The 23,085-nt window shown below is 40.8% G+C and overlaps 1 protein-coding gene across 1 annotated transcript in view; it reads right to left on the bottom strand.

Annotated features, from left to right (window-relative positions):
• CSTPP1 (centriolar satellite-associated tubulin polyglutamylase complex regulator 1) overlaps positions 1-23,085 on the bottom strand; it is a 204,622-nt gene that overhangs the window by 150,516 nt on the left and 31,021 nt on the right. Inside the window, exon 2 of the mRNA XM_004585348.4 lies at positions 13,405-13,507. Within this exon, the coding sequence (XP_004585405.1) occupies positions 13,405-13,507 (103 nt within the window). The remainder of the gene's footprint in view (positions 1-13,404; positions 13,508-23,085) is intronic.

A 23,085-nucleotide genomic window follows, 5' to 3' on the forward strand; every position in this document is an offset into this window, starting at 1 on the left:
TACTTTCCCAGGACACAAGCAGGAAGCTGGATAGGAAGTGGAACCACCAGGATTAGAACCAGTGCCCATATGGGATCCCGGTGCGCTCAAGGCGAGGACCTTAACCATTACGCTATCACGCCGGGCCCTAGCAGCCCTGGCTTCTGCCAGCACCTGTACACAGCTAATCTGTACACAGGAGATACAGAGACCAATCTTTCTCTTTACCTCCCTCCTTCCTTTCTCCCTCCGCCTTTCAGATACAATGAATATAAAGAAATAAAAAGAAAGTGAATGTTCATTCTTCCTTTATCTCACATACTTAAAGGATATATTAAGAAGCATTGAAAGAGATTTAAAATTTTGAATTGTCACATAATAATTGTACACAACTGTGAGGTACAGTGTGTTATCTCAATACACATAGATAACATCTAATAATTTGATCAGGATAGCTAAAATATTTATTACTTTTTGGTTTGAGAACATTCAGAATGCTATTAGCTATTTTGAAATCCACACTTAATGGGCCAGCACAGTGACATAGTGAACTAACCTTCCACCTGCATTTATATTCATCACCAACATGAAAAGATAAACTCACTAATGTCCTAGAGATCTCAGTCAGTTCTAGAAGATGTAGTTAATACAGTGAACAATGAATGACTGACAGCTATTGGTAAGCTCCGAAGGTGCCAAATGCCCTTCCTGGCATCCAGGACCCCCAGCAACCGCCTAGGCTCCTTCCAAACCCTGAGGAGCTGTGTCTGGACACTGTCTCACCTTTACACTTAAGGCTAGCTTCAAATCATTTCAGCCCAAAAGACATTAGGCAATCCAGGACTGCTTGTGTCCAGATCACACGCCAGAAACAAACCTAAATCTTTTCTAAATGAAAATAATATCATTCCAAGATGCACATCATCTCTATAATTTCTCATATATAATGTGCTACACCCCTTGGAGGAAGAACAATCACTGAACCCACAGTAAAGACAATGGAGTAAAAAAGAAAAAAGAAAGAAATAGAATGATTAGCAGAAATAGAAAGGCTTTGTAATCATCATGTTTGATAGTGTCCAGGGGAGAGAAAGACAAGATTTAGCAGAAACTAAAATGTGAAGAACTAAATGGGAATTTGGAAACTAAAAAAAAATGAGAGTTGGAATTTAGAATTCAATAGAAAAATCTGACATCAAATTAGACACAAGTGAAAAAGAAAACCAGAAAATCGATCAGAAAAAAAAATTGAAGTATAAAAGAAAAAATGATATCAAACATTTTAAAGAGTTGATAAAAAATAAAGAATATTATGAAAAGCTCTAATTTTATATTATTAGAAGCCCAAAAAGGGTACAGAGAGAAATGACAAGAGAAGCAAATCTGAAGAGCCAATAATGGTCTCCAAAACTGACAGAAGCTATGAAGCTACAAGTTCAAGAAGCAAGTTAGAAATATTAAATAGTTCACATGTGAGGGAAAGCAAACCTATACTAAATTTACCCTAAACCAAAGACCAAGAAAGAATATCCAAAACATAGCCAGATATGAAGGACAGATTGTTCCCAAATAAGCAAAAATAAAACTGCAATGACTTAGCAGCAAAAACAGTAAAAACCAGAAGATAATGCAATAAATGCCAGCCTAGAATTTATACCATGAAAAATTGCTCTTCAAAAACAAAGACCAAAACTCAAATAAGAACCATAGATTAGTCAATAGTTTTAAATTGATGTTAACTTCCTCTATTATGTCATGCAGCTACTTATCTGAGATCATATACCAACAGTTAACTCTCATAGATTAGCTGACAGTAAAGTTATGTTCTTTCTTACTATGCTAATGTGCTTTTGTGTTACATACGATTATCCTTCCTCTCTTTTTCCTTATTCATATCCCATTCACCTTTCTGAGTCAAGACAAACTCTTCAAAGCCGTCCTATTTTAATTATTCTTTTTAAACAAATAACCATTATTTCTCCTTCTTTCTCAATTCTCAGCATACTAGGCCACATCACTCAATGCTTTTTACAAGGTCTGCACTGCTTTTTAATGATTGGTTAACCAATAAGCATCATCTCTTCAGTCAGATGACATCTCCCCACAAGCAAATGACCCTATCTTACATTCTAACTGGTATAAGGCACACAGGAAGCTCTGTTATGACCCTCAATGTTTGATAAAGGGCTGAAGGAAAACATGTCACTGGAAAAACCATGCAAAGAACAGGGGATGTTTGGGGATGCTTTAGAGATCAGGCACGCATCTTTTATTTTTACTGATTTTCAGAACTACTTTAAGTTTCCCAGCACAGGGCTCAGACAATAAACATAGTTTCTGAACAATCACCTTTTTCCTTTTTCAGTTTTTTAAAATGTGATTTAGATAGACTATTAATTATATAACAGTTTCATGTTTAATAATATTGCATCACAGGCATGTATCTTTTTTTTAAAGATTTATTTATTTTTATTGCAAAGTCAGATATACAGAGAGGAGAGACAGTGAGGAAGATCTTCTGTCCGATTACTCACTCCGCAAGTGACTGCAACAGCCAGTGCTGCGCCGATCCGAAGCCAGGAGTCAGAAATTTCCTCCGGGTCTCCCACGTGGATGCAGGGTCCCAAGGCTTTGGGCCGTCCTGACTGCTTTCCCATACTGCAAGCAGAGAGCTGGATGGGAAGAACCGGGGCTGCCGGGATTAGAACCGGCGCCCATATGGGATCCTGGCGCATTTAGGACTTCAACTGCTAGGCTATCATGTCAATCCTGAAGCATGTATGTTTTAAGACTGTAAACATCACAGTTGTGTCAGAAAACCTCCACCATGACAGGTGGATTTTACATCAGATTTTCCATAGCTTCACTCATGGCAAGTTAGCTGATGCTCAGGGCCATTTGGATACAGCAGCCCAGTTCCCTTAGCTCCACTCCCCTTAGGGGACGCACACTGCCGAGAAGGTGATGTCTGAGAGTGGGCAGAGGAACCCTCACCCCCACACATGGAAATTGCAGCCTGTGTGGTATAAACACACTCCCACCGCGTGGACCTGCGTGTCTGCGTGTGTCATGTTCCCTCTCTGGGCTCTGCGGTTTCTCAATCCCTTCCAAGTGCTCAGAAGCTGGAGCTTAGCTCCGCATGCGCAGATGAACAGCTTCCTAAAGAGGGCGGCCAGGGTGGGGAGCCAGGACCTTGACAGGTCATGCCTGCTTTTCATTGCCCTGCATAGCACACTGTGCCCCCCCCAGCCGAGGAGGGGCAGTAACAGCTGGGGAGCCTTCATGGACTCAGGTCGTCTGTTACATTTAATCATAGAAGTCAAAGGAAAAGAAGGTACCGATAGACAGTAATGGCTAACAGGTTTAAAAAAGATAGAAAAAGCTTTTTAAAGCTATTCTCTGAGGGAAGTAAATGAGTGAGATGGCTGGCACTGAATGGCTGCCACTCAGGTAGGGAATAGTCAAATGTCTTAGTCTACAAAAAAAAAAATACACAAAATGAAGGGGAAGTAAGAGTTACAGAAAACAAGAGACTTGCTAATCCTCAAAATTTTTAATCCTGACACTATTCGAAAGAACAGGAAGACATTCAGCCATATGTTGGCAGTGAAAAACTGAGCAAACGGAGACTCCAAGGTGGACTGTGTCAATCAGGGAATTCTGCAGCGACTTCGTCATGCTTGGAATGGTGAGATTGGCAGCAATTCATAACTGTAGAACTATCAAAACCACTTGAGCAAGACCCTCGGAGCATGTCCCACATCGGGGACCTAGGATGGGTGGGAGGCTGGGTGGCACTTCTCCCTCAATATCCCCCTTTACCCCAGAAACAGAAAAAAAATGTGGAAATAATAGTCTTACCCTCTTACCTGTAGCCCTTGACCTTTGTGCCCTAATTAACTATGTAAAGATTGTCAAAAAATAAAGAAAAAAGTGAAAAAAAAAAGAAGAAGAAGAGAAACTACTGCTTTCCAACAGATCCACACAGAGAAAGAAAGGGACCAGAGCTGTGGCATAGCTAGTGAAACCTCGGTCTGCGAAGCTGACATATCACATGGGTGCTCGTTCAAGAACCAGCTGCCTCACTTCCAATTCAGCTCCCTGCTAGTGCACCTGGGAAAACAGCAGAAAATGGCCTTTGCTGGATTTCCCACACTCACATGGAGGACTCAGAAGTGTTGGATTCCTGGTGCAGTGGCTCAACTGGCTAATCTCCCACCCCTGCAAGCACTGGTATTCTATATGGGTGTGAGTATATGTTCTCATTGCTCCAAATCTATCCATCCAGCTGTCTGCTTGTGGCCTGGGAAAGCAGCTGAGGATGACCCAAAACCCTGGGGCCCTGTATCCACGTGGGAAACCAAGAAGCTCCTGGCTTCAAATCAGCTCAGTTCCAGCCATTGCAGCTAGTTGGGGAGTGAACCAGCAGATGGAAGATCTTTCTCTCTGTCTCTCCTTCTCTATATAAATCTTACTTTTCAATAAAAATAAATAAATCTTTTATTTAAAGATTTATTTACTTTATTACAAAGTCAGATATACAGAGAGGAGGAGAGACAGAGAGGAAGATCTTCCGTCCAATGATTCACTCCCCAAGTGAGCCGCACGCCGATCCGAAGCCAGGAACCAGGAACCTCTTCCGGGTCTCCCACGCGAGTGCAGGGTCCCAAAGCTTTGGGCTGTCCTCAACTGCTGTCCCAGGCCACAAGCAGGGAGCTGGATGGGAAGTGGAGTTGCCAGGATACGAACCGGCGCCCATATGGGATCCCAGGGCGTTCAAGGTGAGGACTTTTTAGCCGCTAGGCCACGACGCCGGGCCCAAAACAATAAATTTTAAAAGAAGAAGAAGCAGACTCCTGGCTTCTGTCTGGCCCATTTGGGCAGCAAACTAGCAGAAGGGAAAGGAAGAGATCTCTTTCTGTCTCCCTCTCTCTCTGTAACTTGGCATTTCAAATACATAAATAAACTTTCAAAAAATAAAAAAAATCCCAGAAAATGAAAATGAGAGGGCTGACACACAGAAAAGGAAATCTACATATAATTTTCTTAGAATACACAGTTTTGTGAGCTTTCTGAAGTTACCTCATAGCATGGATTTCAAAATCTTTCACACCAAATTAAATTGCAAAGCCATATATACAGAGAGGAGGAGAGACAGAGAGGAAGATCTTCCATCCAATGGTTCTGCCAACAGCCAGAGCTGATTCAATCCAAAGCCAGGAGCCAGGAGCCTTTTCTGAGTCTCCCACTTGGGTGTAGGGTCCCAAGGCTTTGGGCTGTCCTCAACTGCTTTTCCAGGCCACAAGCAGGGAGCTGGATGGGAAGCGGGGCTGCCGGGATTAGAGCTGCCAACCAAATGGGATTCCAGTGCATTCAAGGCAAAGACTTTAACTGCTAGGCTACTGCACCAGGTCCTCTGTGAACTTTCTGAATTACCGTCATACATGTTATTTTGCTTATTTTGAATAGCAGTCATGTAAGACAGAATTTGTAAAGATCTAGGCCTGGATCTGGAAAGTATTAACAAAGGACATTAACAGGAAAACAGTGTAACTAACAAGAAATTAACAATGACATTTATTATTAATAATGACTTAATGACCAAGGGATAGGAATCAAGGCTGCTTCTACAGTCATGCTTTCCCCTAACTTCTCTCATCACAGTATTACCTCTAGCTGCAGTCCCAGAACTCCGCAATCCTGGAACTAATGTGCTATAAAGTCAATTTACAGGTTCATGTCGTTTTCTGACAAGAAAGTTGCTGTCATGTGGATCGGCACCACAGCTCACAGTTCAGAAAGGAATCAGTTACAGCTTCAGACAGGAAATTGCTCGGCTATGACCCTTCTCGAAGGATCCTGAGAAACAACGTGCACTGGAAGAAAGTCGCTGACTATGAAGACACAGCTGCCACAGGACTGGAAGTTCAGAGGCAACTCACGAGAGCAGAGAGAAGTTTCACTGGAAGAATCTGTGTGGCTGCCAAAATCCTAACTGTCCTTCTTCCTTTCCCCCGTCCCCTGCACTCCCGTCACAGTTCAGGAAAGACCTTCTAGACTGTTCCATTGTTTTCCTGCTCTTGTGCCAGGCTTGCACTGCCAGTCCCACACACCTTCTAGAGTTTTCTGAGGAAACTGCAGAAGAAATTAAAAACACTGAACGTTGAAAATTGTCCTCTTACTGATGAGGTGAAGTTTCTTAACTTCTGATGAGCTATTGCACATGATTAACTGTGGGACAGATTTGTTCAATCAGATTTATGTGTGTCTACCTGGTTGCCAGAGATGCACTCAGGGAATTAACACAAAGAGAAGGACTATCAGGCTCTGGACCAAGGAAGGATTCTTTGTATTTTTTGTAGATTGAAATAAATCAAGTTTTCTCTCCAGTGGGAGATGTTTTAGTGTACAGAATTATACCAGGTTGGATTCTAGCTGGCGGCAAAAGCAGCTCCCATGAAAACAGAAATATTTCTGGATTTTGAGACTATTTGGGCCAAGGATGGAGTTTCTTCATTTCCTCTTAGACTGGATGCTCTAACAACAGTTACACATCTCTTAACCTATAGACTAGGGCGGGAGGGGAAACAAGGTCTCCCCTGACAGGAAGAATCAGGGTCCACTTATTACTTTCATAACCTTTGACTCTGACTTCTAAACGCAGCAGGGACCAGTGGGCTGTGAAATCACTTCCTCTGTTACCAGGTCAAGTGCTGCTGGGTGATGGTTTGGAACCACAATATGGAGGGACTAAGGAAGAGAGACAGATTCCACACGAAAAGGCAGCTTCTTGCATTCTCACTGACCCTGGATTTTTTAACTTTCAAAATAGATACTGGTAAGTCTTAACTCACTGCCATGGCTTCCAGAAATCCTTTAGCTACAACATACCTTGGGTAACATAAAACAAAACAAAACGAAAAAACCAAAACCCAATTCTCTGCTGATTTCACCTGAGATCATTTTAAAGCAGGAGTGTCTGGGCCAGTAATAATGAGGGCAAGATTGATTCAGCTGAAGGCAAAAAAAAAAAAAAAAAAAAAAAAATCCATTCCTGGCAATGATGTGAGTGTAAGAATCCAAATGCTGACAATAAGAAACGGGAATGTTGACAATAAGAAACGGGTAATTTTCTGTTACATGTGTCAACCCCAGCTAAGATGTGAACTATGGGGGGGGCTAGAAGAAGCGGGGAAGGGCACGCAAGAGGAGCATTATCCCTTTTGAAGACGATTATATTAGGATTAGTCACCATTACTTCACCACACCACATTTTGGCTCAATTTAATAGCAATAAGTAGAGGAATCATTGAGCATAAAGGGCCAGAGAAGTTTCAAGACCATCTCTCACCAAAGCTAGGAGCCTGGAAAGCAGCCGTCAAGCCCTCATCTGTTCTGAAGTGTGTCTCCTCCATTCCCACAGGCACAAGAAGAACCCAAAACAGCATTACTGAAAACGCTAGCTGGTGGATAATCCTAGAAAAACTGTCAGTTCTAGAATAGGTCATTTATATCCTGATCCAGATTGTGGTGAAAGTAGTGGGTCCTCTTTTCACGGGACCCACTACTTTCTTATTTTTAACAAAAGAAGAAAAAATACATATTTTACAATTGTGGGCTGTTTTCACTAGAATTATATCTTAAGTCTTTAAGTGATTAAGAAATATACAATATTAGAAACTCCTTTTGTTTTCCAAATGTTTAACTCAGGAAGTTCACATCTCAGGAAATCACTCTAAACAAAAGAAATGAATTTGATGTTAAAACCTTTTACTAGAAAACCATACAAGAGCCCAGTGCAGTAGCCTAGTGGCCAAAGTCCTCACTTACATGCACCAGGATCCCATATGTGCGCCGGTTCATGTTCTAGCTGCCCCACTCCCCATCCAGCTCCCTGCTTGTGGCCTGGGAAGCAGTCAAGGACGGCCCAAAGCCTTGGGACCCTGCACCCGCATGGGAGACCCTGAAGAAGTTCTTGGCTCCTGGCTTCAAATTGGCTCAGTTCCTGCTGTCGCAGTCACTTGGGGAGTGAATCAGCTGATAGATCTTTAGATATTTCTCTCTGTCTCTCCTTCTCTCTGTATATCTGACTTTCCAATCAAAATAAACAAATCATTAAAAAAAAAACCAAGTATACAAAGCAAGTATGTAACATCTCAATTGGATTCCAATGATACATAGCAAAATGAAATTACTAATGGTACTATTCTTTAAGATTTATTTATTTTTATTGGAAAGGCTGACACACAGAGAGGAAGAGAGACAGGAAGAGAGACAGAGAGGAAGATCCTTCATCCAAGGATTCACTGAAGCCAGGAGCCTGGAGCCTCCTCTGGGTCTCCCATGCGAATACAAGGTCTCAACGTCCTCGACTGCTTTCCCAGGCCACAAGCAGGGATCTGGATGGGAAAAGGGGCTGCTGGGATTAGAACCAGCGCCCATATGGGATCCCGGTGCGTTCAAGGCGAGGACTTTAGCCGCTAGGCCACGCTGCCGGGCTCATGTTCTAATCTTTAAAATAAACTTCTATCGGGCCCAGCATGGTGGCCTAGAGGCTTAAGTCCTTGTCTCAAACTCTCCAGGATCCCATATGGGTGCCAATTCTAATTCCGGTGGCCCGGTGGGAGACCTGGAGGAAGTTCCTGGCTCCTGGTTTTGGGTCAGCTCAGCTCTGGCCATTGTGGCCACTTGGGGAGTGAATCAGTGGACAGAAATCCTCTCTGTCTCTCTTCCTCTCTCTATATATATCTGACTTTGCAATAAAGATAAATAAATCTTTAAAAAATTAAATAAATAAAATAAAATAAGCTCCAATCAATGAAGGACTCTATTATATTTCTTTTCTTTACAAACAAAACAGTCATCATGAAAACTACCAAGAAGCTAAAAGCATCACTTACAAAAACAAAAACAGGGACACTTGATAGTAAGAAAGAGCCCTTAGGGCCCATCAAGCAAGACCACAGAGCACCATTCTTTTCTATATTAGTATATGGAGGTCAAGCTCCCTGCTGCCAGTGGTATAACTACCACTTTCGTCTATGAGGAATGGTCCCCTACTCTGATAGCAATTCTCAGATTTCAACCTATTTTTCTCTCATCATTATTTTTCAGTGTCTTACAAAAACTTTTGCTCATTTCATCTCAACCGCAGGAAGCTGAACACAGTGCCCTGTGGTTTCCAAGTTACAGTTACTCTGGCCTCTTTTTCTTGGATGGACACCGTTGGAGGTCCTGGCCCCAGGCTGATGCTGGGCTATTCTTAACGTATCATCTCCAAGTATTAATTCTTTGTCCCGTGTAATCATTGAAGGAGAAGATTCAGAAGTTGCTGCATACAACATAAAGGAAATCATCTGGGATTTAGGAGGCTTCTTTATTTTAAAAAATTATTTTTATTGTAAATGCAGATCAAATTTACAGAGAAGGAGAGACAAAAGGAAAGATCTTCCAGCCGCTGGTTCACTCCCCAAGTGGCCACAACAGCCGGAGCTGAGCTGACCTAAAGCCAGGAGCAGGAATTTCTTTTGGGTCTCCTACGTAGGTACAGGGTTCCAAGACTTTGGGCTGTCTTCGACTGCTTTCCCAGGCACCATTAGGGAGCTGAATGGGATATGAACTGGTCTCCATATGGGATCTTGGCACTTGCAAGGTGAGTATGTAACCACTGAGCCATTGCACCGTGCCCAGGAGCCTTCTTTTCTAGTGTCCATTGGGATCTGCCTACAGAGCTCACAGCCTTGCAAATGTACACACAATATGGCCCCACCACTCGCAGTTTACCAATGATCCACATCTCATGCAACCACCACAGACTTGTGGCAGAACACCAACAGGTGGCTACCCAAGAGAGCAAGCACACTCACAGAAGAGTCCTGAGTAGAAAGCCCTTCCAGAAACAAGGTCCAAGAGTACTTTATTATTGTTTAGAGCGAAATCACCCATAGTTAAAAGTATAAGATGGAAAGAGTGAAACAGAAGCATGCAGCATACTTTACTTTTTTATTTGTAAACTTCATTTACTTGGAATGAGGAGCTGGAGCCAGGAATGAAACCTTGGCACTCTGATGTGGGACACATCTTTGTATTCATTTATTTTTATTGAAAAGGCAGAATTACAGAGAAGAAGAGACAGAGAGAAAGATCTTCCATCTGCTAGTTCACTCCTCAATTGCCCACAACAGCTAGAGCTGAGCTGATCTGAAGCAAGGAGCGTCATTTGAGTATCCCACTTGGGTGCAGGGTCTCAAGTATGTGGACCATCCTCTGTTGCTTTCCTAGGCCACAAGCAAGGTGCTGGATGGGAAGTGGAGCAGCCAGGACACAGACAGGAGCCCATATGGGATCCTGGCACTTGAAGGGGGAGGATTAGCCAATGGAGCCACTGTACTGGGCCCAGAACAGACACCTCAGCCTGCTTCTTACCTGAACACATTTTCTTCTTCTTCTTTTTTTTTTTTTTAATTTTGCGTCTTGCTGTTTAGAGCCAACTCCAGTTTGTATTCCTCAACACAAAAAACCAACACAACATATCTTTGGAAATGATTTGGCGTTACCAGACAAGGCAAAGTAACAAACGCATAGTTTAGCTCAAAAAGGAAATTGAAGAATTTTAGAAACCATACCCTGAAAGAGACCTCAAAATATTCTCTGGTTTTGGCTCCAGATGTTATCTGGCTAAGTGTCTTGGACTCACAAAAGAACACTGGCTTTTGAAATACTGCAGATGAGGCTTGATTCCTGACTCTAACCTTTATTAGCTTGCAAGCTTTTAATCTTTAAGTTGAAGAGCCCCAATTTCCTCATCTGTAAAACAGAAACATTAATAGAACCTACCTCAAGAATATTAGTGGTTGAGACAAAGCATAAATTTAATGAAAACTGCCTATTATAATATATAATTATCCACAGCATACTATTTTTATTAGTGGGTAAGGTTTCAGTAAACCCATTTCATAGATGAGGCAACTGAGGTCTAGATTTCAAAAATTTGCCCAAGGTTATAGAGGGAAAAACTCGCAGGGCCAGTGTAGTGGCATATCAGGTTAAACCTCTGTTTTTGGCACCAGCATCCCTTATGACTACCAGTTCAAGTCCCTACTGTTCTGCTTTCTGTCCAGCTCCTTGCTAATGGTCTGGGAAAGCAATGAAGGATGGCCCAAATGCTTGGGCCCCTGTACCCACGGTGGGAGATAAGGGAGAAGCTCCTGGTTCCTGGCTTCAGACTATCCACCATGGCCATTGTAGCCACATGGCAGTGAGCCAGTGCATGGAAGATTCTCTCTGTCTCTCCCTGTGTGTCTGTTCTTCTCACTATAACTCTGCCTTTCAAATAGAAAAATAAAGAACTTAAAAAAAACAAGAACAAGAAAGTCTTTTTCTTTTTTGCTTCGTTATTTTTCTCAAGGAGTCAGTAAAAACTGAAGCCTAAATGAAATTAAATTCACAAAGTAAAACCAGAACTTTGATTAGTCAGGTCTTCTTATCTACTAATTATAAGACTTTTCATTCTGTGCTATGTCTACAACTTGCAAGTTTTTTTTTTTTTTTTCTTTTTAAGCTTTGGAAACTTTGAGGCTGGTTTTCTTCTTGCTTCTCAAAATAACTAACCCAGGGCCAATCTCACATCTTAGTTATAGAAGTGTCAAGAATGTGCCACTCACATATATTATGTAAGTTTTAGTTTCCTGGGGATAAAAACAGTTCATTTGGCAACTAGATTTCTATCAGTACTGTGAAAAAAAAAAAAAAAAACTTATGTCTTTTTTCAACAATGTATTAGTAAATAAGTTATCTATAGCTAACAGCATTCTGAAAGAACTATAAGCCTAGAGTTCAGTATCAGTTACAGAAACCAGTGGGGTTTACTTTTAGAGTGCCAGACACATGGTATACACCTTCTTCCATAGCATAATACAGACTTTTACCAAAAAGAATCAAAGAGAAGAAAACACAAGAAAAGAGTACTCCTTATAGCCAGACCAAGAATAGCTTGAAATAAAGATACAGTTAACAGATTTAACAAATAATTGACCTAACATTTATTACATTCTAAGTTTTGGGAACACAAAAATAAGAGAGAAATGACACTTATTCTCAAAGAATCAGTGAAAAAGGAAAAAGGCATATGAAGCAGATTGGCAAGAAAAGTAAAATGAAAAAAGTCCAGGAACAAGTATGACCCCAAGAAGAGTCGCATTTCACTTGGCAAGGAGCCTCAAGAGAACTGGTACAGATTAAATGGCCTAGAAACTTGACCCGAGGCTTGTCAATTCTGTAAAAGCAAGCACGGCTATTCAACCTCAATCTATCTGCCCAGCTCAATTGTTCCACCCACACCATGTAAACAAGTAAGACTTCTTTCTCTTTAGAAGACTGGGAGAAGAAACCAGTCTTTCTCCTGGAAAGCTATTTTTTCCAGGTAACTTTTTCCAATCTACGAGAAATCTACATTTCATTTGTAAGAACTCTAGTCCAGCAAAGTGAGAGTCAAATATTTCCCTAATAGCAACCCAACTTTTGGCCACTGGGATAGTGGTCTAAACTCCAAGGAGCCTCTGGAGGAGAGACAAGGAAAAATGGATCAATGTGACCCCAGGATGGCACACGTGAAAGCATGAAACGCCTTCAGTGGAAATCTGTAGGCGGTGATTCTTCTTTTAGAGCATTCCCAGTTAACCAGAAAAAAAAAAAAGGATAAGAATCCAAATGATTATACACATGACATACTGTGAGTAACAACAACTAAGCTTCATTTTTTAAAAGCACATCCTTTTATGAAACTGAAAGTGCTAAAATAGATTATCTCACTTGGTATACAGAATCTTAGTGATATTCTAAAAGTAATTGGGCATTCTGACTTTATACATTGCACCCAAACATACTTGACACAGAGGCCTAACCTTTCCACAGTATGACCTGGATGTTCTCCTGGAGATATGTGCGAATCAGAAGTGATGGATATGCCTCTCATCAGAAGAGAAAGGCAGAGGAATAGCAGCCTGCGCAACTCCAGGAGAAAAATCCAGCTGTAAAAAATAGACTAGATGAACACCCTTTCTTTCTTCAGTTTTGGATAAAGAACTATTTTGACTATTTTGAATAAAGGACTATTTGACTATTTTGAGTAAAACAGAAAGTTTTCAATTTAAAAGGAATTTAAAAAAAACCAGAATAGGTCAAAAACAGGCAGTTGTGACGCTGCTGTAATCATGATCATTTACATGATATATCACTGGACAAAACAAGCTGTACGCAAACCATGCTCCAAAACATGTGGGGGCAGCCCTCTACCAACCTACCCAAATGGAGCATTCACTGCTATGACATAACCCATGCTGTCCTGCTCTATTCTTCAAGTACCCTTGCCGGCGCTCAAGCGCCTCCTCTTGGCTCACTCTGCTTTCCAAGCATTCATGTACTTACTATTCAGTGAAGAACCTGGCAATTCCATACTGGCTAATATCTTCCCTATTCTCCAGCAGTTGGCATACGGCATCCTCCATGTAAGTAAGGACATGTCGTTGTGCTGCAACAAAAAGCAAGACAGAGAGAGAGAGTGAGAGGTAATAAAAATTAGAAAGTTCTCACCTCCCAGTAGGAGGGCATATAAATCACTCAAGATGTTGATTCTAATCTAGAAATTCCAGTGAACTGGAACATGCAAAGCAAACTTGCAGACCTAATGGAGCTGCTGCAAAGAGTAGAAATGGGATTTGATATAGAATATGACCTACTGCCACCTGATTGTCACCCTCAACCGTTCTATCTCCTCCACCTTGATAATGAGGATGGGGGCCCAATGCGATAGCTTAGAGACTAAACTCCTCACCTTCCATGCACCAGGATACCATATAGATGCCAGGTCATACCCCAGCTGCTCCACTTCCCATCCAGCTTCCCTGTTTGTGGCCTGGGAAAGCAGTTGAGGACGGCCCAAAGACTTGAAACCCTGCACCCGTATGGGAGACTTGGAAGAAGTCCCTGGATCCTGGCTTCGAATTGGCTCAGCTCCAGCCACTGAGGCCATTTGGGGAGTGAACCAGTGGATGGAAGATGTTTCTTCCTCTCTGTAAATCTGACTTTCCAATAAAAATAACAGTAAATAAGTCTTTTTTAAAAAATGAGGGTGTGTTAAAAGAGAAGCTTTGGCATTATTTAGCAGATACTCCTAGAAACTCTTTTCCGTATACTGCCTTCTATCCTTTTCCATTCTGCACGTCTAAGATATTTCTGCCTAGGGAGTTAGTTAGTGCATCCGTCCCTGACACACGGATGATGTGATCATAAGGAAAATCCGGTTCCTTGAATCACAGAAAAGTCACTGAAAATGTTTAACAACTATACAAATTTCACTAGTAATGTACACAGAAATGATTAACCTTGATAAATAATAACACCATTAAATCTGTGTGGCTTGATTTATTGGTTCTCATGTTTTCCACATTGGTTTTGATTGAAAAATCATGGGTTTGAATCAAGAGTGTGAGTGTTGGAATTAGACAGACATGCATTGGAATCATAGCTCTGTCTTTGGGGGCTTAATCTTAGCCAGCTCATTAATCTGCACCTGTTCTCTTCTGTGTCCCACGGGGAAAGTATGTGTAGAAAGTAATAAACAGCATAAATCTTAAAAAAGGGGGGCGGTGTCATACCTATTGGCTAAAGCGCTCATCTTGCATGCTCTGGGATCCCATATAGGCACTGGTTCTAATCCCAGCAGCCCTGCTTCTCATCCAGCTCCCTGCTTGTGGCCTGGGAAAGAAGTCGAGGATGGCCCAAGGCCTTGGGACCCTGCACCCTCATGAGAGACCTGGAGGAAGCTCCTGGCTCCTGGCTTCGGATTGGCGCAGCACCGGCCATTGCGGTCATTTGGGGCATGAATCATCAGATGGAAGATCTTCCTCTCTGCCTCTCCTCTCTGTATATTTGACTTTGCAATAAAAATAAATAAATCTTTTAAAATACAATAAAATAAAATAAATCTTTTTTAAAAAGTAATAAATAATTCTACCTAATTCTCAAAGTATGGTCAATCAATTCCTTGATCTGAATCACCTCAGATGCCATGTTAAAATGCCGATGTATAACCAGCACCATCTCAAATTTAGGATGCTTAATTTTCTAACTGGGACCAGTAATTTTATCAAGTATCACTGGTGCAGCTGTTTCTTTTATATTTCTTTCTTTTTCATTTCCTTTATTAATTTATTTATTTATTGTATTTCCAGGAGTCAGGAACTCCATCTGGGCATCCCTGTACATGAGGTAAGGACACAAGCATTTGAGCCATCATCAGCTGCCTTGCATTTGCAAGAATCTAGTTTGGAAGTGAAGCTGACTCAAAACCAGCCACTGTGATAGCAGATACAAGCATCACAAGCAGCAACTTAACCATGGTGCCACAATACCCACTCCTGGCGCTTCTTGCGTATCCTGTAGTTTATGTTTATCGGTTAAGAAATTGAGCTAGAGTTAGGACTTGGATTCTCAGTCTTACAATTTCCTAACCATGTGACCTTAAGCAAATTTCCTCATTTGGAAATGTGGGTAATAATCCTTCTTTATCTACCCTATAGTGTTATGAGGATTAAATACGATCATGTGTGCAGAATACCACAGTGCCTGGCACATAGTACATGCTTGCTAACACCTTCTTTTAAAAAGATTTTATTTTTTATTGGAAAGCCTTTTTATTTTTAAAAATATTTTTATATAAAATGTTCTTAATTTTTAAAATTTATTTAAAATTATTCTTTATCTAAAAATTTTTATTTTTATGGGATCCCGGCACAGGCAAGGCCACTAGGCCACCATGCTGGGCCCATGCCCCACCTTTTCTTAAAAGCCCGTCTCAAACAGGCAGTGGGGATTCACTTCAGCAGGAAACATAGGCCAGAACACCTCATACATCAAAAAATGCCTCCTTCTCTTCGCTGATTCCATCTTTGGTATAACAAGTGTATCCTAGCATACCTTACCTAGACGCTTCCAATTCACATTCCCTTTTTATCACCCAAAAGTTTATAAAAATGCTTCCTTGTGGAAACAGATTTTTTTTTAATGGAACGAATTTTTTGCTTAAAACAAATTCCACAAAATCGCTGCCAAGGTGCACATCTTTCTCTTTTGTAGTTTCATTCATAAGCAAAATACAGAGTAATAATCAGCTAAAAAGGGGTGCTTCAATAAAGTACTCCCCAAGTCTGGTAAGTTTTAGTGAAGCTCATGAAGTTATCTACCAGGCTGAATTCAAGAGCCTTCGTTCACTGACCTCAGTGATCCAAGATTTTACCACCTTTGCACCAGCCCAAAGTCCAGAAGAAAGACATGTTAACATTCCAGGATTTGTTCTATCTGTGTGCGTACGTTACCACAGCTAACAATTACCAACCACTGCAAATCCTCACCCACTTCTCCCAGCAAAAGAGATGTGAGAATAAAATCAGTGTGTCATTAACTCAACATTTCATTTAACCACAGAACTGACTTTTTAAAGAAACGGCCAAAACTGACAGTGAAGCTGAGATAATACACACAGATTTCTGGCATTAATTGCTATTTTTCAAGGTACCAATCATTATAATTAAGCATATGTCAAACGGGGGCCGGGGGGATGGCCACACTAACTGTAGAATCAGCTATATTTTCACCTCTGTATTCCCATTCCTTTCTTCTACCGGCTTAACGTGATCTTACAAAAGGATTCCCTGCTGGCCTTTCATGACTTACAGTCTACCTTAGGCTAGTACAGAATTTTGTCCTGTTTGATGACAGAAATAAAAGACCTGTACTTAGAAGCAAATCCTGCTGCTTTTACTCCCTGGCTCCAGGAACTAAAAAGTCAACGTGAAAGCCCTGTACAGGAGAAATGCTTTCAGAGCCTTTGATATCAAAGCACTTTTGTCCTCCTAGAGAAAAACAGAACAATTTTATTTAAAAAAAAAAAAAAAAAAACAGACTTTGCACCAGAAAGCAGCAAAACCATATCTGTTTATCTGCTAATCATACTTAGTTTATTGTTGTAAATAATAATATGGCCATTTTTGAGCCCCTTCCCAACTTATTACACAAGTCAGATATTGTGTTAACTGTTTCACACACATTATTTAATCCTCATAAAATCTTAAGCTAAGTATTTTTATAGTTCTGTTTTATAAATAAGAAAACTGATCCTCACAGAAATAAAGTAATTTGGGCCCGGCACGATGGCCTAGCAGCTGAAGTCCTCGCCTTGAACGCGCTGGGATCCCATATGGGCACCGGTTCTAATCCCAGCAGCTCCACTTCCCATCCAGCTCTCTGCTTGTGGCCTGGGAAAGCAGTCGAGGACGGCTGAAAGCTTTGGGACACTGTACCCGTGTGGGAGACCCAGAAAGAAGTTCCTGGCTCCTGGCTCCGGATCGGCACAGCACTGGCCGTGGAGGTCACCTGGGGAGTGAATCATCAGATGGAAGATCTTCCTCTCTGTATATCTGGCTTTGTAATAAAAAATAAATAAATCTTTAAAAAAAAAAAAGAAAGTAATTTGCTCAAGATTTCACAGCTAGTAGGTGGAGACACCAAAATTAAAACAAGGCTTGGGCCTGGTGTGATCTCCTAATGGCTAGAGTCCTCGCCTTGCACACGCCGGGATCCCATGTGAGTGCCAGTTTGTGTCCTGGCTACTACAGCTCCCTGCTTGCGGCCTGGGAGGGCAGTAGCTCTAGGATCCTACACCTGTGTCTGAAGGAGTCTCCTGGCTCCTGGCTTCAGAAAAGCTCAGCTCCAGCCACTGTGGCCATTTGGGCAGTGGACCAGTGAATGGAAGATCTTTCTCTCTGTCTCTCCTTCTCTTTGTATATCTGCCTATCCAATAAAAAAATAAATAAATCTTTAAAAAAACACAGGCTTATCTAATACTAAAACCCCATGCTGCTAACACACAGCCTCATCATTAACATATTTTAAATAGGTGCAAACATTAATCTTCATGTTATGCTGAGTACAAAAGCAGCAACATATATTGAAAGTAAAGTGACTTATGAGATGAGGTTCATTATCCTTGTGAATTTGTCTATCTGTCCTAGCCCTACCTGCATACCAATTAGCAGTTGTGTGAGGTTATAACTTGTCCTCAAATTTCAAGGGTTTTTTAAACAGAACCACCCCGGAACAAAGTATTCACCCTAACCATTTTAGTTCACAAAGAGGAAACAGAAACCCCTGGTGCTGTATTTTAATCTGTAAGTGGAAGGAAGGAGCAAAGTGCCACCTCCCCTCTCCAAAGCATAGAGAGAAAAGTTCCTCCGGGCAGAGAATTCCACACTAACAGCCAAGCTGGAAGCTCTCTAATTGCTGCTCATTGGTGGTTTCCTTCACCTGCAGCTCTTCATCAGGTCCCTGTTCCCTCTGTGGCTGAGTGTACCACCCAACCCTGGAAAATCCTTACAGTTTATCAAATTTTAATGAGACACAAGTTCAAAGCTTTTGCCTGGCAATAAAACACGGAGAGTGTCATTTTATATTATTTTTTAAATGCAAAGGAATAGGTTTTAATTTATGTGAATGATGAAAGAATAAAAACAGCACACCTGCAACCCCGGAGGGCAAAGATATGTGGGCACCTTAGCTGCCCTCCTGGCAGAGGAAAAGTGTTTAAGCTGGCTTTTTCTTTTTGCTTTGGCGTGACTTCCACAACAAGCTCAGGATTAAGTTTTCTAATGTCTACAAATACGGCTATATTGTCCCTAAACCTTAAACATCTTGCTCAGATGTCTGAGATAAGCATTTAGAACTTGGGCAACTGTACTGAGCAATCTAAGCGACATCTAAGTAAACAACACACAATCCTTATTTGAATTAGCATGTGAAATCAATCGTGAATCAAAACCTTGGTTCTACTGACTCGCCCTCAGCCACTCCTGCTTTAAAATAGCTATGATATCAGGAAGTTTTATGTCTATAATACAAACTACATTTTTTGAAAACACTTAATATACACCAAAGGTAACATACTAATGATTACATTATTGCTGCATACTAACTCAGATTAAAACTGCATAACAATTCACTGCAATGGTTAAGAACACAGGCTCTTGGGCCCCGGCGCGGAGTAGCCTAGCAGCTAAAGTCCTCGCCTTGAACACACCGGGATCCCATATGGGAACTGGTTCTAATCCCGGCAGCTCCACTTCCCATCCAGCTCCCTGCTTGCGGCCTGGGAAAGCAGTGGAGGATGGCCCAGAGTTTTGGGACCCTGCACCCATGTGGGAGACCCAGAAGAGGTTCCAGGTTCCCAGCTTCTGATCGGCGCAGCAACGGCCATTGCGCTCACTTGGGGAGTGAAACATCGGACGGAAGATCTTCCTCTCTGTCTCTCTCCTCGCTGTATAGCTGACTTTGTAATAAAAATAAATAAAAAAAAAAAAAAAAAAAAAAAAGGAACACAGGCTCTTGAATCAGGCAAATCTGTATTTGAACTATCCAAACATCCTGCTAATTTACATAGATGTTTGACACACAGTAAGTGCCCAAATGTATACTAACCTCTATTCATTTGTTTTAAAGTTCTGTTCATCCAACCAAGAGTAAAGATTATAGTCAAGAATTCTTGGGCTTTATAAAGCTCTACACCTGTAATATATATAATCACACACTCATTTTAGCTATAGCCTTTAAACTTGCACGAAGCCTTCCCTTATTAACTACTAATGACCCAGAGGGCCATAATTTATATGGGGAAAGTCCAAAACTATTTCTTTTTACTCTCTTCCCAAGCATAAATACCATCAAAGTATTAGCTGTTTATTTCATAATTAAATTATAGAGGGTCTCATTTGGAAATTTTTGCTTGAGGCATCTAGAAATTCCACCTATGTTAGTTAGACCATTTAAAAATACTATTTAATATGGAATTTCTATATAATGAATGGGGGCCACCATGGTGACACAGAAGGTTGTTATAATCCATGATGCCAACATTCCGTATGGGTGCTAGTTCCTGTCCTGGCTGCCCCACATCTAATCCAGCTTCCTGACTTGGGGAAAGTAGCAGAAGATGTTCCAAATGCTGGGGCCCCTACCTCCCGTGTGAGAGGCTCAGATGAAACTTTCAGCTTCTGCCTGGTCCAATCCTGGCTGTGTAGCAATCTAAGGAATAAACCATGAATGGAAGATTCTTCTCTCTTCCTCTCTTTTTCTTTCTCTCTTATCTCTTCCTCTTTCTCTGTAATTCTGATTTTCAAATAAAAGAGTAAACAAATAAGTCTCACCAGAAAAATATTCATGAGTTACTATGTCATATTAATAGATACACACAAATAATATCAGTGTAATTAAAAAACATATATATATATATGCAAATACTTCACTGAAGCCTTTTTCCTCTCTTACCAGGGTCCTTTGGAGACAGTTTTGTCTTTGAGGCCTTTGAGATTCGTATGCTAGCTGGCAATAATAAATGTCTACTGAACTAAAAACTATTTTCTAAGGTAAGCAAGATTTTTAACCAACAACCCATCATGTAAGCTTGTTTAGAAGTTCCAAGTTCAATATCACTTATAAATCACTATTATAATCTAGTATTTGATCTTGTGAGGTACAAATAGATAGCTTACTAGTTTAAAAAGTTACTAGACCTCTAAAATTAATTATTTACATCCCCCATCATTACTGATTTGTTCTGGTCCAAAGACACAGTGTATTTTGGTGAAACATTTTACCATCCATACAAAACCATCTTTGATCTTACACCACACTAGATCAATTTCCCTTGACCTAGAGGGATGGGGAAATGAAAAACACACCAAAAAAGGGGGAAAAAAAACCATCAGGCTAGACCATTTAATTCTTATACAACCTAATGAAGTCAGTTAATAGCCTTTTTTGAAGCACAGAGAAACTGCCCAAAGACTAAACAAATGCCTGAACAAATGCCTGAATTTAGATCTAGGTTAGACCCCCATACCCATCCACCCACCCACTTCACAACTCCTCAATCAAAACAGAAAGCAAAACAGACCAAGGAAAATCCAAAAGCCTACACAATGTCCCATATTACACTATGCTATCTAGAAACTGTAGACTTTTCACTGTTAATACTAGGAAAAAAAGTTTAAATTGGCAAATCAGGCAAAGTATTGGCATGATCTTTAAAATGGCAAGAATGTTAATTTCCTATCAGAAATGTAATGCTGGGCCCAGTGCCGTGGCCTAGTGGCTAAGGTCCTCGCCTTGAACGCGCCGGGATCCCATATGGGGGCCGGTTCTAATTCCAGCAGCCCCGCTGCCCATCTAGCTCCCTGCTTGTGGCCTGGGAAAGCAGTGGAGGACGGCCCAAAGCTTTGGGACCCTGCACCTGTGTGGGAGACCTGGAAGAGGTTCCTGGTTCCAGGCATCGGATCGGCACAGCACTGGCCGTTGCGGCTCACTTGGCGAATGAATCATCGGATGGAAGATCTTCCTTTCTGTCTCTCCTCCTCTCTGTAAATCTGACTTTGTAATAAAAATAAATAAATCTTTAAAAAAAAAAAGACATAACTAATTAAAAAAAAAGAAACGTAATGCTTTTTAAAGATTCAAACATATAGAAAGAGCTAAAGACTTATCCGGGTTGGTTCCACAGAAAATGAATATTATCAGTTTGAGATTAATACTTTAAAAATTATAGAAATATACAGCTTATCAGCTATTGTTTTTAAGTGTTAAACTAAATAACATATATTTTTCTGTACCTCACTTTTTTCAAACAGCAATGTCTGGAGATCTTTTATAAAACAATATCAACCTACCCTTCTGCTACTTTCTAATGGTAAACATTTCTCTATTGGTAAATATATAAGCTGTTTCCATATTTCCACTGTTAACATACTCACCTTTGTTGAACATTTCTTATACATACTTCCTTGTGTGCATATGCAAGAATTTTTCCCAAGATGGATGCCTCAAAATCCACCAGGCATTTTTTTTTTAAAGATTTATTTTATTTTTATTACAAAGTCAGATATACTGAGAGGAGGAGAGACAGAGAGGAAGTGGAGCTGCCGGGATTAGAACCAGCGGCCATATGGGATCAAGGCGAGGACCTTAACCACTAGGCCACGCTGCCGAGCCCCACCAGGCATTTTTTAGAAAACATACATGTTCACATTCACTATATAGACAATTGCTTTTACGAAGTTGTTATTCCAATTTATACTATTCCTAGCCATGAAACTAATTTTACTATTCTTAGCCTAAAACTTTGTAATTTTGCCAATTTTATAGTTGTAAAACAGCTTCTCTCTGTTGTTTTTAGTTTCCTTGATTGTGAAGAAAGTTACACATATTTTCAATCTTCAATTTATCTATATTTCTTCTTCTGTGAATAATATACTAGTATCCTTTGCCAATCTTCCTGTTTGTTTTTTTTTCCCTTCTTGGTTTATAGAATGTCCCAATCCTACGTATCACACACATACATGAATATATAGAAATAAAAATTTATAGCTTTTATTGGTAATGTCTTTCATTGTATAGAAGTTACAAATATAGTTCAAAATATTTATTTTTGGCTTTGTGTATGCCCCATTCATAAAATTCTTGTATACTTCAAGTATATAAACTTACTCTATTTTCTTTTTTAAAAAAAGATTTATTTATTTTAATTGGAAAGAGAGATACACAGAGAGGAGGAAAGACAGAAAGGAAGACCTTCCGTCCGATGATTCACTCCCCAAGTGACTGCAGTGGCTGGTACTGAGCCAATCCAAAGCCAGGAGCCTCTTCGGAGTCTCCTGTGTGGGTCCCAAGGCTCTGGGCCGTCCTCAACTGCTTTCCCAGACCACAAGCAGGGTGCTGGATGGGAAGTGGAGCAGCTGGGATATGAACTGGCACCTAAATGGCATCCCAGTGCATGGAATGTGAGGCGTTTAGGCACTAAGTTATCACGTTGGGCCATTATTCTATTTTCATATGGTATAATGTTTGGTTTAAGATAACCCTTAGCCCATTTTCAAAATCATAATTTTATAACTAACTTAGAGGTATTTGGTGCAGCAGTTCAGTTGGTGCTTGGAATGCCTGCATTCCATAGCTGAAGAGCCTGGTTTGAATCCTAATCGGTCTACTTTTGATAGTATACCACCT

The sequence above is a fragment of the Ochotona princeps genome, chromosome 4, assembly GCF_030435755.1.
Source record: "Ochotona princeps isolate mOchPri1 chromosome 4, mOchPri1.hap1, whole genome shotgun sequence".
Taxonomy (NCBI): Eukaryota; Metazoa; Chordata; class Mammalia; order Lagomorpha; family Ochotonidae; genus Ochotona; species Ochotona princeps.